Source organism: Mytilus galloprovincialis, chromosome 5, assembly GCF_965363235.1.
Source record: "Mytilus galloprovincialis chromosome 5, xbMytGall1.hap1.1, whole genome shotgun sequence".
NCBI classification, from domain to species: Eukaryota; Metazoa; Mollusca; class Bivalvia; order Mytilida; family Mytilidae; genus Mytilus; species Mytilus galloprovincialis.
In genome coordinates, this window is record NC_134842.1 from 85304915 (window position 1) to 85320230 (window position 15316).

General features: G+C 32.8%; 1 protein-coding gene across 1 annotated transcript; it reads right to left on the minus strand.

Annotated features, from left to right (window-relative positions):
* Positions 1–6824: 6824 nt before the first annotated feature.
* On the minus strand, positions 6825–10778 carry LOC143074795 (uncharacterized). Its single transcript, XM_076250065.1, has 3 exons — positions 10371–10778; positions 9211–9321; positions 6825–7281 (listed from the first exon to the last, which is right to left on the minus strand). The coding sequence occupies exons 1-3, from the start codon at positions 10756–10758 to the stop codon at positions 6872–6874; spliced, it is 909 nt and encodes a 302-aa protein (XP_076106180.1). The 5' UTR covers positions 10759–10778; the 3' UTR covers positions 6825–6871.
* Between the last annotated feature and the right edge of the window lie 4538 nt (positions 10779–15316).

The following is a 15316-nucleotide window of genomic DNA, read 5'->3' on the forward strand; positions in this document are numbered from 1 at the left end:
CCATGGCTTATTCGTGTGTCTCCTCCTTATTCAGTCTCATCTTCACTAGAATGTTTGATGCCTGCCGATAAAGATAAGCAAGTCATTGCACATGATATTTCGTTTCTTGTACAATAAGGTCCCAAGCACAGATATTCTCTAATAAAGTTGTGTACTGAAGCTTTAGTACACATCGACAAAAAGGGATATCAACATTGCTTGTTGTTTCTTCGTGGAGGTTTTCATCTGGTTTATACGAACATCAAAAGTAACATACACATTCTTTCAGTGCTAATTTTCATGATAAGCTGGTTTGCTGCTGGGATTGCCTGGTTTTTTTTTACATATTATCTGTATCCTTTTGATGTCTAATTTTAGGTCTGTGTTAGGATGGCAGGCCATGTAGCATTGGTTTTTTTTGTTTGCATGCTACAAGGAAGACCACTGCCATCATATTGTGTATACAGATTGGTCATAGACAGTTAACATCGAAGTTCTTTGTATTTAACAAGATTTCCCGCCAAAGTAACATATCCGGCACTAATATTGATACACTTTGGGGGTGTAGGGCATTGCAGCTATTCGTCTGTCATATTTTGACAAATTATACATTTAACATTGAGAATGGAAATGGGGAAGATGTCAGAGGGACAACAAACTGGCCAAAGAGCAGACAACAGCTGATTGCACCAATGGTTGTTCAATGCAGCGAGAAATTCCCGCACCTGGAGGTGGTTCTCAGCTGGTCCCTATACAAAATTGTGTACTAGTTCAGTGAAAATGGATGTCACACTAAACCCCAAAACATATAAATGAACTTAAAATAAAGTCAAGCCAATCTCTACAACATTTGAGGAAGAACTACCTGGGTTTTGATCATCTGGTGTCTCAATAAGTTTAAATCTTTGAGAGCTCATCTTTGAATTGTTATTTAGACTCTTGATTTATAAAGTGTATGTCTATCTTCATTCAAATATAATAATGAAACAATATTGTTCACCATATGAATTGAATTTTAATGGTCTCCAAATAAATAAATAAATACATGATTCTATTACATCCTTCTTCTCACTTTTTGCAAATTAAAAGTCGACATTTTTCTTTAATTTTAACATGAAATTTTGACCGGAAGTTGACCAAACGTCACCTAACTGCTGCTTGAACAATACTGAAAACCATTTAATGTGATTCTGATCATTTAAAACATCAGGTCTTGTAGTTAAAACTAAAACAATTGAGAGAGAATTAAGAAAAGTTGAAATTTTAACATGCATCCGCCATTTTGGATTTTACCGGAAGTTAAGTATATTTCCAGCTTGCCTCCATATCTTAAATTAAAGAGTATAGTTAAAAGTATGTTTGAGCAAAATTTGGTGCTTTTAACATGAAGTGCACAATTCCTTCATATATTGCACCTATCTGCTGGACTATTCTGTGTGATGTTCCATTATTGAGGGACATTAGGTATACGTAGGAAGCGTTGATCAAGTGGTGATGCAGACAATAATAATTCATTTATATGTTTTGTATAACGTCCCTTTTCAATGAACTAGAACACATTTTTATTTATTTATAGGGACCAGCAAAGGCCAGACGCCGGATGTGTGAGTTTTTTCGCGCGTTGAAGTCCAATTACTGAATTTCGGCTGTTTTCTGCACTTTGGTCGAGTTGTTGTCTCTTTAACATACTCCGCATTTGCATTCTCAATTTAACCATCAAATTTTGCTAATGGCATTGGTCGAATACGAATACAGCAGTTATAACATACCTGAAATCTATGCATGATATCAATTTTACTGTATCGATAAATTAAGTTGCTAAATTAAAAAATATTACATTAGATTTTAATGTATCTGTATATATGATATGATCTGTGATTTTAATTGTATATTTAGGTGTAGGAGTATGACTGCACCTCACCTGTGACTAATAATCGTAACAAAAAATAACAATTTCCATTAATGTACTAGTAGGTAAGTAAATTCAGACAAATGTCCTACTGAAGATAACATCTAACGTCAAATTTTAATAAAAATTTAAGGAGAATAATCTCCAGGTTTTATTTTTAATGTACTTAAATCCCTCCCTATATTCATATCTTTACTTGTCAATGGCGTATGTTAATGCTTTTTGGTTAATTTGATCAATGTTATTGATGATGTGTTCTGTTTAATCTATTGATGACTGTGTTGAACTACTGTTGAGGTGACACCGCTTTGTTGTTGAAGGTTAATATTTATATTGTCGTGGTTATTAATTAAACCGTTTACGTTTTGTGTATATTAATCAATGCCAAAATGCACTTCACCTTTTATGTACTTTATCATATTTTTTTCAGACTTGTACTAGTTATTTCTGCATCTTTCTAAATATTTTTGTCCATCTAATGAGTTAAGCCTTTTTCAACTGATTTTCATAGTTCGTTCTTATGTTGTACTGTTATACCACTGTCCTAGGTAAGGGGAGGGTTGGGATCCCGCTAACATATTTACCCCGCCACATTATTTATGTATGTGCCTGTCCCAAGTCAGGAGCCTGTAATTAAGTGGTTGTTTTTTGTTTATGTGTTACATATTTGTTTTTCGTTCGTTCATTTTTTTATTTTTATTTTACATAAATAAGGCCGTTAGTTTTCTCGTTTGAATTGTTTTACATTGTCTTATCGGGGCATTTTATAGCTTACTATGCGGTATGGGCTTTGCTCATTGTTGAAGGCCGAACGGTGACCTATAGTTGTTAATGTCTGTGTCATTTTGGTCTTTTGTGGATAGTTGTCTCATTGGCAATCATATCACATCTTTTTTATATAATCTTCGTTACTTTTTTTTTTATATTGTACTGTTGTTTACTGGTTGGTTTTTTAGTACATACAATGTATGAGTGTCTTGTTCGGTCCTTTACAAAAACATTGCAAACGACAAGACAGATAACAGCCAAATTTGTACATATCCATCAACAGAAATAAAACTATGCATCGATAGGTTTAATGATATATGATATAAGTGAGTTTGGGGGAATTTTCATACTAAATTCTGTGAATTTGTTTTTCTTGCGTGGGTCACAAATATTCGAAGATAGAGGAAAACTTGCTTTGAAATCGATATTTGAGTTCGTGGTTTTGGCAATGTCTGCATACAAACCTTTATAAAATATTAAATGTATATGCGTTGTTCACACATACCTAAATGTCATCAAAATTTGGTATCCCACCATATATAATTGATTGAGAGTATGTGCAAAGCCATTCTTTTGATATATTATTCGAATTGTCCATATTCCTTTCACAATTGATTGATACATAGTTTTTTAGGGATAGCTTATAACAATTTAAAAGGGAAAAAGAAAAGAACATTGTTTTAAATAGGACAAATAGCAAAAACAAACAGTGAGTTCATTTCAAAATGCAATTTCAATGTGTAATAGAGCACTTTTAATTATTTTAAAAAGCGTTGTTTTTCTTCTCATTGAAAGTTAGGAAATCCTGTCTGCAAACAACTGCACCAGGTGAAGTTTATTCTTTCAGAAAAGACCTGCAATATTTGCTTTGTTACACAATTTCGAGCTTTGCAAACCACCAAATTGGAAGACAGAAAGAAACAAGAACAATTCGCCCTTTTCTGATGGTGCATACACATCAGTTTTCGACCTTATATGCCACTTTGCCTCATATTCTTGCTAAGAAAAAAATCACACATCTAATGAAATTGACATTTAAAAAGTCCGAGTACGAATACATATGTTCAAACTCTTTTTGTTCATTTTTATAGTAGTAACAAACAAAAGAACTATGTCAATTGGACATGCTTTGATCCTATATCTGCCGTTGAATTTCTTCTAGATGACATTGTTGTTCGCTTTGGAGATTCCATATATCGTCAAGTTATCGGAGTTCCAATGGAGACCAGCTGTGCACCACTAATTGCGGACCTGTTTTTTTTTTAAATTTTGTATTGGTATGAGTTACAATTTATGACTAAAATCAGCAAAGACCCATCAAAACAACGTTTGATACAAAAATTTAGCAATACTTTTAGATATTTGGATGATATATTGACTCTCGATAATGACGACTTTAGTATTTATACTAAAGAAATGTATCCTGTTAAACTACCTTTAAATAAAACTAATACTAACAACGACCACTGCCCTTTCCTCGATCTTGATATCTATATTATTAACGGGAAGCTTAATACACAAATTTATGCTAAAGAAGATAATTTTTTATTTCCTATCGTTAATTTTCCATTTTTAGATGGTGACTTTCCCTTGACACCATCTCATGGTTTTTATACATCTCAACTTGTATGATTCGCTCGTGTATGTAACAATGTATTAGATTTTAGCGAGAGAAATTTATGTATTACTGAAAAATTATTACACCAGGGTTTCCGTTATCACAAACAAAACATTTACTAAATTTTATCATCGGTACAAGCTATCATTCGTAAATATAACTCAACATGTAGACATCTTATCCATTCAGGTATTTCACATCCAATCTTTTATAATAATAATCTTTACAAAGCAAAACAAATGTCAGTATTCACCTCAAAAGCTAACAAAACCTCCAAACAGACTTATTAAGGAGAGGATATAGTTACGATACTGGTGTCAGGTCATTAAAGATTGCATATTTTGGCTTTAATATTGATTCACTTATATGGTCTTATATGGTATTTGCATCGGAATTAAACATGTTTATTCTAAAACCAGTTGTTGGCATGACACGGGTACTGTTCTTTTTATATATTTTATGATGGTATAATACTAAATTCCTAACGGGAAATATTGTGCTTGCTATTCATACGATGAAGACATAATCTTTCAATCAGTTTAATTGAGGTCTGGAGCTCGCATGTCAGTAAGTGCCAATATTCCTTTGTTAATTTATGTATTATTGTTTAGTTTCTTTTGTTACCTATTTTGTAATTGGACTCGGACTTCTCTTAAACTGAGTTTTACTATGCCTATTGTTGTGCGTTTAATTTTTCTACATTGGTTAGAGGTAAAGGGGAGGGTTGAGATTTTAAGAAAACATGTTTAACCCAGCCGCATTTTAGCACATGTCCCAAGTCAGGAGCCTCTGGCATTTGTTAGTCTTGTATGATCTTTCATTTTAGTTTCTTGTGTATAATTAGTTATCAAAGGTACCAGGATTATAATTCAATACGCCAGACGCGCGTTTCGTCTACATAAGACTCATCAGTGACGCTCAGATCAAAACAGTTAAAAAGCCAAACAAATACAAAGTTGAAGAGCATTGAGGACCCAAAATTTCAAAAAGTTGTGCCAAATACGGCTAAAGTAATCTACTCCTGGGCGTAAGAAAATCCTTAGATTTTCGAAAAATTCAAAGTTTTGTAAACAGAAAATTTATAAAAATGACCATATAATTGATATTCATGTCAACACCGAAGTGCTGACTACTGGGCTGGTGATACCCTCGGGGACGAAACGTCCACCAGCAGTGGCATCGACCCAGTGGTGTAAATAGTTATCAAAGGTACCAGGATTATAATTCAATACGCCAGACGCGCGTTTCGACTACATAAGACTCATCAGTGACGCTCAGATCAAAACAGTTAAAAAGCCAAACAAATACAAAGTTGAAGAGCATTGAGGACCCAAAATTTCAAAAAGTTGTGCCAAATACGGCTAAGGTAATCTACTCCTGGGCGTAAGAAAATCCTTAGATTTTCGAAAAATTCAAAGTTTTGTAAACAGAAAATAATTCGGAGTTTAGTATGACGTCCATTATCACTGAACTAGTAACATATTTGTTTAGGGGTCAGCTGAAGGACTCCTCGGGGTGCGGTGGTTTCTCACTGCATTGACGACCCATTGGTGGCCTTCGTCTGTTGTCTGTTCTATGGTCGGGTCGTTGTCTCGTTGAAACATTCCCCATTTCCATTTTAAATTTTACATAAACTCAGCTAAATTTTTGGTCAAACAGTATTGTAATGAGTTGATATACGAAGTGGTATGAGTTCAACTGAGACAACTCACCCTCCAAGTCATAATTTGTAAAAACCATTTTAGGTCAAAGTACGGCCTTCAACACGCAGCCTTGGCTATATTTTAAGTCATTTTGACCATATATATTCAGTCAACTCAATAAGATAAGTGTCAGTAAGTCATATAGGTCGTGCAGTTACAAACAGATGCGATGATATAAAATTAAATGATACAAAATACTATCAAATGCATATTCATTTTTTTTTTAACTTTAATGCGTAAATTAGTGAAATTAGCAATTCGCATTGAAGAAGAGTATGTGTAAGGTAAAATATCTGTAGTTATGGTTTGTTGTACTATTTCATTTTTTTCGTAAAATTCAGTTTTTAAAGATAACTTTTTTTGATTTTTTATGAGAACAGTTCGTTCATACCTATTTGATTTTCAAATTATATGTCCACTTACAAGAAAAAAGTCAATCAAATAAAGATTACATTTCCTTTCAATTATTTTCTTTACAGGTAATGACCTATTAATCGACATTTGTAAGCGTTAGAAAACTTATCAAATTTAAACCATCTAACAAATACATCTGATGATAGATATGATTGAAATTACACCCTTCTTGTTATTTTAATGATCTATATAGATTAATACTTACTATAAACTATTACTTTAATACATAACTCATCAACTATAACTAACTCACTGTGCAAAATAATGCACTGGGCGTATAACTGAGCGGACTTTCGACTGCTCTAGATAAGAAGAAGAGTTAAATATTTACTTTGTACTTGTTTGGCTTTATAACTATTTTGATATGGGCGTCACTGATGAGTCTTATGTAGGCGAAACGCGCGTTTGGCGTACTAAATTATAATCCTGGTACTTTTGATAACTATTTACTTTATTCAAGGTACTTTTCAAATGAACTTTCTAAGTAGCAATTAGAAAACCAGAGAAGGATGTATACTTATAGTCAATCACTGATCCATTATGATCATGTCCGTTGCCATACGATCTTACTAACACAGTATCACCTATCTGCAGGGGCATAACTGCCATGTTACTTCCGGAAGAATAAAAATCTTTATCATATGCGTAAGTGGATGCCATGTGTTGCAGATTTTTTATTATTTCTGTTTCCAGGTGTTTTCCGGGTTCTGCCAAAGTATGGACATAAAAAGTGTATAACCCTGGAATTTCACATGTGAATACACCCGTTCGGGGGTTGTAGTCACTTCCTTCATTTGTATACACTGTATCAAATAGGATAACTTGATTATCACCTAGATTGGAAACGTCTTTACCTAACACTGCCGTAAATCCTATCCTAGGTACTTGACCTGAAACAACAAGACAAAAAAACTTTTTTATCGCTATTTTACGAAATTTTCCTTTGATCCAAATGACTGCTAAATCCCTGAATCAACATTGTACAGTGCAATGAAAAATTATTGCTTAAAATTAAGAGCGCACGTGCCCGTTGTCAATGAAATTTACTACGTCGTCATTGGTGAAATAGCGATAAACAATTTACAACTCGATTAATTTTCACATTTTCGCCGTACCGGCTCACGTGAAAAAATCAATCAAGTTGAGATGACCAACGGTAATCTAAAACAATTTAGATTTCCAAAGGAAATATATGATATGGTTTTCAATTGGCTTACCGATAATTGCCCCAAACGTTTAGAATAAGGGACAAAAAAGGGGCCCAAAACTAGCATTTTTCTAGTTTCCAGACAATAATTTTCTCTGAAATTGTACTACAAGGTTATAAACCACAAAGGTAAGACAGGGATTGAATTTATTGGAGATATTTATTCTCTTTTTTTTAAATTTCATTTGTATTGTAACAAATTTAAGAAGAAATCTTCATATAACAGTATGGCGCAAAAACACAGTATTGTACAATAGCAAGAAATCCAAAATTGCGTGTAGTATTGCGCAGTAGCACAGTATTGCATTACAACACCATATTGTGCAACATCACAGTATTGTACAATAGAAATGTATGACATAATAGCAAGAAATCTTCAATTGCATAGTATTGTGCCACAGTACAGTATTGCACAATTTCACAGTATTGCGTAATAGTAAGAAATCTTTAATAGCACAATATTGCGCATTAGCAAAAAATCTTCATGTGCACTGTATTGCGCAACGGCACCGTTTTGCACAAAAGCACAGTATTGCGCTGTAATATTTCACAATAGCAAGCAATCGTCAATTGCACAGTATTGCACAACATTAAGAAATCTTCAGTTGCACAGTTTTGCGCAATTGCACAATACCAAGAAATATTCAATTGAAAATAAATACAAATTTTTCAACTGATTTAAATGGGATTGATTAAAAGTCTTTAAATTTTGGGGGTTCTAACCTTGTAATTCTATTTGGATATAGGGACCCCATTTTTTAAATTGGTTTACAATCAGGTCAAAAGGTTTTAAGATTAATATCTGTTTGAATTCATAAAAACTGAGTTTTTGCAGCTGTATAATATGATGACTCTAAATGTGCATGAAGATTTTATAGTTTGTGCCCTGTTTTCAAATTAGTTCATGCTAAGGTTTGAAGGGTCCAAAATTTAACTTTTTCAAATTAAATCTATGTTTTTTTATATGCTGTATTTAACCATGTTGTTTAATTTTGGATATCAGATTTTTCTAAGTAAATAAGATGTCCCATTCACAGTTTTAGATCTTTGATCACGTTTACGTTGTGTCCGAAACGTATAATTATAATGTCAAAAATTTGATAAATAATCCAAATTCAGACAGTTTAAGCTTGTCTATAGTGTCCAAACTTACAACAACTGTTTATGGTTCGACCTCAGCTGTCGTAATAGCGTTTTATTTTTCTTAGATTAACTGTTTGGTTAGAATAGAATAATCTTTCCTTGGTGCTTTTATTGCCTCAATATCACGTTTTAAATGGGAAAGGTATGGTTCGAAAAAATAAAACCAGATTTTGCAACTAGACAGACAATTTATCCCAAAAGAGCGCTTTATGATAGAATGCAACATTAATTTAAATGCAATGAAATTGATACAACATGCCTATTATTAATACAGTGTGTTTAATCCATTCCTTTAATAATCTATCACTGAAAATATGCATCGCAAGAAAAAGTAACGATTGAACAAATATTGATAAAACGTAAATGCAGACGTAAAGTAGGTCCATGATACTATAATATCAAATTCTATGTAATTGCTCATTTCTGTCACTAGGATGAATTGTGATACATAATTATTCATAAGCCTTACTGGATTTGACTTGTGATTGGACAGCTACCATGTTGACTTTTAGATTTTGCAAGTCAACTTGAACTTGGTGAAGTTCATCCGTAGTATCAAGTAATCTCTTATGGTCGTTTGCTAAAAGGAAACATGTTGTCTTCAAACAAAGTAATATCAGAAATTCATCATAAAACATACATGTCGTTTGCAAATGCAATAAAGCTTCTTCAAATATTGATATTGTTTCTGTTACTGTTCTAAATATATTGCTGAACGAAGGTGGATTCAAATTATCTTGTAAACATTAAATGATTGAAATCTGTTTAACTGTTCAATCTAATTATTACAAACGATGAAAATTGATATAATAGCACTGTAAAATACATGTAAATGTATCTAATCGTAAAATGAATATTATTCTTAAAAACATTTAGGCGTCTCACGCGTTTTCTTGATTTTTTTTCATTTAGAAATCAAAGCAAAATTTCTAAAAGAAACGATGTAACATGCATAAATACTTAAAGTTGTATTTGAGCATTAGGAACCTTAAAATGATAGCCAATAGATATGTGTTATATATTGTCAGTCGGATGGAGAGTCGTCTTATTGGACCTCATACCACATCTGCTTATATATGTATAAAAGTTTCTATTAGCAAATCTTATATGTTATCTTAGATAAAATTGTAAAGTATAGTGACTTGACTTAGGATGTACTTAGGTGAGGTTAGGTAAAAAAATATTGATAGGTCATGGACTTCCTTTTCGAGATACTTGAGATTTAAAATATGGCTGGAAAAGGCTGACTCGGACTCGGACTTTTTCCTTATATTTGCGTTGGTATTATTTGGATCTCAAAACAAAAGAAAAATAATCAAAAATCTTCTAAAAATTTGGTAAATGACCTTTCATGAGCTATTAAGTCTTATATGAAAAAATAAATGGGTGTTATGGGGCAAAATATTTTACATTGTATTGTATGGAAAAACACCATTGAGTTCGAACATTTGACACAAATTCCAAAACCTCACCTAAGTACATCCTTAAATAACATTTTTCTTCGCTTTTACAGTAGAATACGCTTAAATATGTATGTGTACCTAGATAAAAGAAGACATTTTAAATACAAAACTATTTTGACCATGCTTATTATTAAAATCTAATTTGATTCAAACATGTTAAACCTACTTTTATGTATAACGTTTGATTGTCCTTTATTAACGTTTATCCATTTCTTTGTCTCGTTCAGTTCTCTTCCTTTATCTGCAAGATCCTGTCGTGTATGCACTAGATCTTCCATCGTTTTGTCAAGTTTCTTTCTTGTAATGTCTAGCAGTTCTTTTGTTTCAAATAGAGCCTGTTTCGTTTTTGCAAGTTCCTTTCCTAATACGTCTTTAGTTACACCAAGCTCTGTTCTAGTATTGTGTAGGTCCAGTATGGTTTCCGAAAGAACAGCCTTAAGTTCACGTAATTCATTCCACAATTGCGATGCATCACCATCTCTATTTCCTGCAGTTATACATGGGATACAGCTACAAAGAAACACATATAACATTAAAGGAAATTTAAACGACATTTTGTAAAATGGTTTACACTTACTGACAGGAATATAGGTTGTCAATATCTTTCGGTTCACCACTTTATAGTGATAAGGCATGTATTGCAATGTAAATTAGTGTTCAAAGGTGTTATAGTTGTGTTTTTCAAAACTGTCAAAACCTATATAAAGGATTCGAATTAAAATGTTTACATCTATAACGGTACACACTTTATAAAAATTATGCCATTTATTTTCTTTCTTCGTTCTCAGTCATTTTGAATCTATGGTAATTTTTCAATACGTGTGCAATGTTAGTATTTCTAAAATGAATAATTCAAATATCAAAGTTGGTAAAAGAGGGACGAAAGATACCAGAGGGACAGTCAAACTTATAAATCGAAAACAAACTGACAACGCCAGGGCTAAAATGAAAAGGACAAACAGGCAAACAATATTACACATGACACAACATAGAAAACTAAGGAACAAGCAACAAGAACCCAACAAAAACTAGGGGTGATCTCAGATTCTCCGGAAGGGTAAGCAGATCCTGCTCCATATGTGGCTCCTGTCGTGTTGCTTATGAGATAACAAATCCGGTAAATAGTCTAATTCGGTAGGTCACATTTATGAAAGGGGAAGGGGCTTGATTGTAGTTACGACGCAAGGAACATAGCCGATATCATTTGTGAAACGGTTTTTCCAAAATGGTCAACCAACTCGTGATGGCGTCCGTAAAATTTACGAAGAGATGATTTTAACTTCACCATTTGGAACTTTTGAATTAATAGCTTCCTTGTGAGCAACAACCCTCTATCAAGAAAATCATGATAGGAAATGCAAGACCGGGAATATCGTAATTGGAAGATATATACACCGTATGTAGGTGCTGCTGGGATGTTGCTACTTAGAAATGGAAAGTTCACAATTGGAAAGCTGAAATCATCTCTTTTGTCGTAAAGTTTTGTTTTCAATCGACCTTCATTGTCAATTTCTAGATGCAAGTCAATATATGAAGACGACTAAACTGTATCTTCTGTATCCTTTATCTCTAAAATAAACTGCCAGAGCTGTTGTCCTTGTAGATAAAATCAGCAATCAAAAAACACAAAAAGCAAGACTTCATTTACTTCAACAGAAAAATGCTTGTCAAACGCAATATGTCAAGATATAACATAGCCATGTGTACTTGCATAGACATAGGTTCAACAGATATAAAAAAAAGTCACCGTATGGCTTTAAAAATGAGCAAAGCCCATGCCACATAGTCACCTAGAAAAGGTCCCGAAATGACAATGTAAAAATAATCAAACGACAAAAAATAACAGTCTAATTTATTGATGATTAAAAAATGATCGAAAAACAAATATGTAACAAATAAACAAACGACTACCACTGAATTACAGGTTCCTGATTTGGGACAGGCACATACATGCAGAATGTGTAGTGGTTAAACATGTTAGCCTGACCACAACCCTCCCAAAACCTGGGACAGTGGTGTAATAGTACAACATTAGAATGAACTATAAAAATCAGTTGTAAAAGGCTTAACTCATCAGATAGACAAAAATACAAATACTTAAAATATAAGTGGACGTGGCAGGGTACCTGTACATCCCAACAACAAAAAGGCACTAAGTGCATAGTTTAGAGTACTACTCACACTTACTGACAGCTAGTTCAAAGCCGCTTACAACTTATAAAAAACATGGATCTAAGACTAAATTATCAATCAGTAGATAATCCAACATCCAATGGATTTACTGTAAAGACATCATAAACATTCAGAGAAAAACACAACCTTGTGCAATGTCAAGATACAGTTATCGACAGACTGTAGATCCATGAATGTGTATATGTATATAACAATAATATTATGTTTGATATTAATTTACTGATATCAAAATCAATAGTAATATCAATATAAACAATATTCAACGATCAAATTACAGTGTTATAATCTTTTAGAATAAGTTTATTTAAAGAATCGATTAGTTTACCAGGATCGTTTCTAACATTTCCGTAAAAATAAGGATGTACTATCTCGCTTTTCTGTCCCGTTTGAAATAAGCTTTCTATAGGTACACCCAAACTTCGAAACCAAGAGGCTATCACAGATACATGAAATCACAACTATTGAAACTTTATACCTTGCTCAGATTATCTACCTTACTTTTTCATATCCATTGTAATCAAAAAGATAATTTCCCGTAACTCACTCTCTCTATTCCTGTAGATGTATTAGTGACTTAACTGATTATAAATATACTATTATATCAACATTTCAGTTCAGTTTTTACAAATCAGAGTCAAGCGATGATTAACAAATTCAAACCAGATACATTTATGTAAGGAATAGCTCAATTTTCTTGCCTCTATTTTAGATTAGCAGGATGTAAAATTGTCCCCTTATTAGACGATAAGTTACCTTACCGTAAAAAATAAGAGGATCAATGATTTAAGTTTTTAATACGATGGGCTATTAATTACGAATTCCCAATGTATTCACAGTTGCAGACTTGTCTATTTTGAAACACTTATATATAGAATTAACAAATCATCTTTTTTTTCAAGATAAATTGGGAAATCTGAATCCTAAAGTCAACAGAATAAAGAGAACAACAAAACAAAACACAACATCTCCATCCATTACTACACCGAAAAACTAAACATATTGAGTACAACCAATCATCATGAATGTTGAATGAACTCATGACTCATAAATTTCTCCTGGTACATTATTATTTAAGGTAGATGTTTTTTTTTTTTTTAATTTGACCTTTTGACATTGATGATCATTGATGCTAAGATATGGTGTCTTTAACAACATTAAACATGCCCAGGTTCAATCCACCATTTTCTACATTTGAAAATGCCTGTACCAAGTCAGGAATATGACAGTTCTTGTCCATTCGTTTTTGATGCGTTTTGTTATTTGATTTTGCCATGTGATTATGGACTTTCCGAATTGATTTTCCTCTGAGTTCAGTATTTTTGTGATTTTACTTTTTTCTTTTATGCACAGGGAAAAAAGTATTGCGACACCATATTGAAATTCAAATTAAAAAAACACCCTCTATTTTTTGTGATATAATTTATTGATATAGAACTATAGTTAAATATTATTTTTTCTGAATTTAATCAAGAAATTACGACTCGAAAAGTTCTAATCTCCACATGCAGCTACTACTGTACCCGTAAACCATAAAACAGGTGTTTTTATCCTTATCGTTTCGAACACTCAAATAACAGAGTTTGTAAAGTGAAGTGATTAAGACCATGTAACGGGTCATCCACAACTCTAAAATGAAGCAAGATGAAAGATTATCAGCATGGGAGAAGCAGGTATGTCCTGCGCTAAATTACACATATTGTTGGTCATCCCCATTCAACTCTGAGTCGTTTAGTGAATGAAAATCAGGCAACAAATGATGTTAAAGACCTACCGAGATTAGGAAACATCAGCTAGGGAAAACCTAGCCTACAAGTAAAGGTAGGGCAAAATGAAACCATTTGCAAACAGTACAATCCTAAAAATAAAGGAGTTATTGCCATACAGGAGACTTTAAACAAGAACTGTTCGAAATCGATTCATAGCTACTGATTATCGTGCGAGAAGACTATTTTGGAGACCTTTGCTTACGAACAGACATACAGTTAGCCGTATCCAATGGTGCAGAACTTACCGACGTTTGACATTAGCATCTTGGAGGAAGATTCATTGGTCCAATGAATGTCGGTTTATCTTCCCTGGCTTAATCGTGGTCCGGCTTTGGACCATATTAAGCATATATGTGTCATTATTCGGCGTAAAGTGTGCCAGAGAACACTGCAGTTCACATGCTTCATGAAATAACAATGCCCGTCACCAGGAATGGTTGCAATCACCTCAACAACACATTCGTCGATTAGTGGCAGTCATGATCTGAAGAGGTTAAAAGACGGTTGTCCGTGTGAATGCGAAGTATTGATTCTTTGGCCTATAAAGATCAACCATGATGTGAATAATCATCTTAAGTTTTATTTTGAAATGTCTGACATTCTATTATTCGATTACAGTAAAAGTTGCAAAATGCAATTTTTTGTAAAAAAATTATTTCATTTTGGTATCAAAATTGTGGTTAATTAAAACATCTTTTTTGAAACATTTTTTTAATTCATTTTAGTGAAACTTATATCATTAACAATGATTCAATATTATTATACAAGTATTTTATCATACTCTATCCAAAAAATGAAGTTGATTTTCAGAGGTTTAAAATATTCAGGTGTTGCAATATATTTTTCCATGTGTATACTACTTGTATGTATAGTAATTATTAATATCATACAGAACACTACAAAAAAATAATTGAGCAAAACCAATCCACAAGAAAATCATTTTTACCAATACTTATAGGACGAATGAGCATTTCTTCTTCCACGTGTAGGTTGAACTTTGTGAATACACTCGTCAGCTGTTTCTCAAACCATTCCTCTTTTGGGGAGATATATGATATTTATATAATAAATTTTGTTTATGTACTGGTTCCCAGATATTGTCTCTATGTTTCATCTCGTAGAAACATAAATTTGAAATGTGACCAGTTAATAT

Coding starts and splice junctions, on each gene's coding strand:
- LOC143074795 (XM_076250065.1), bottom strand. CDS start 10,758: ATGTCGTTTAAATTTCCTTTAATGTTATATGTGTTTCTTTGTAGCTGT. Junction 9,322..10,370: donor ATCAAACGTTATACATAAAA/GTAGGTTTAACA, acceptor GTTTCCTTTTAG/CAAACGACCATAAGAGATTA. Junction 7,282..9,210: donor CCAATCACAAGTCAAATCCA/GTAAGGCTTATG, acceptor TTGTTGTTTCAG/GTCAAGTACCTAGGATAGGA.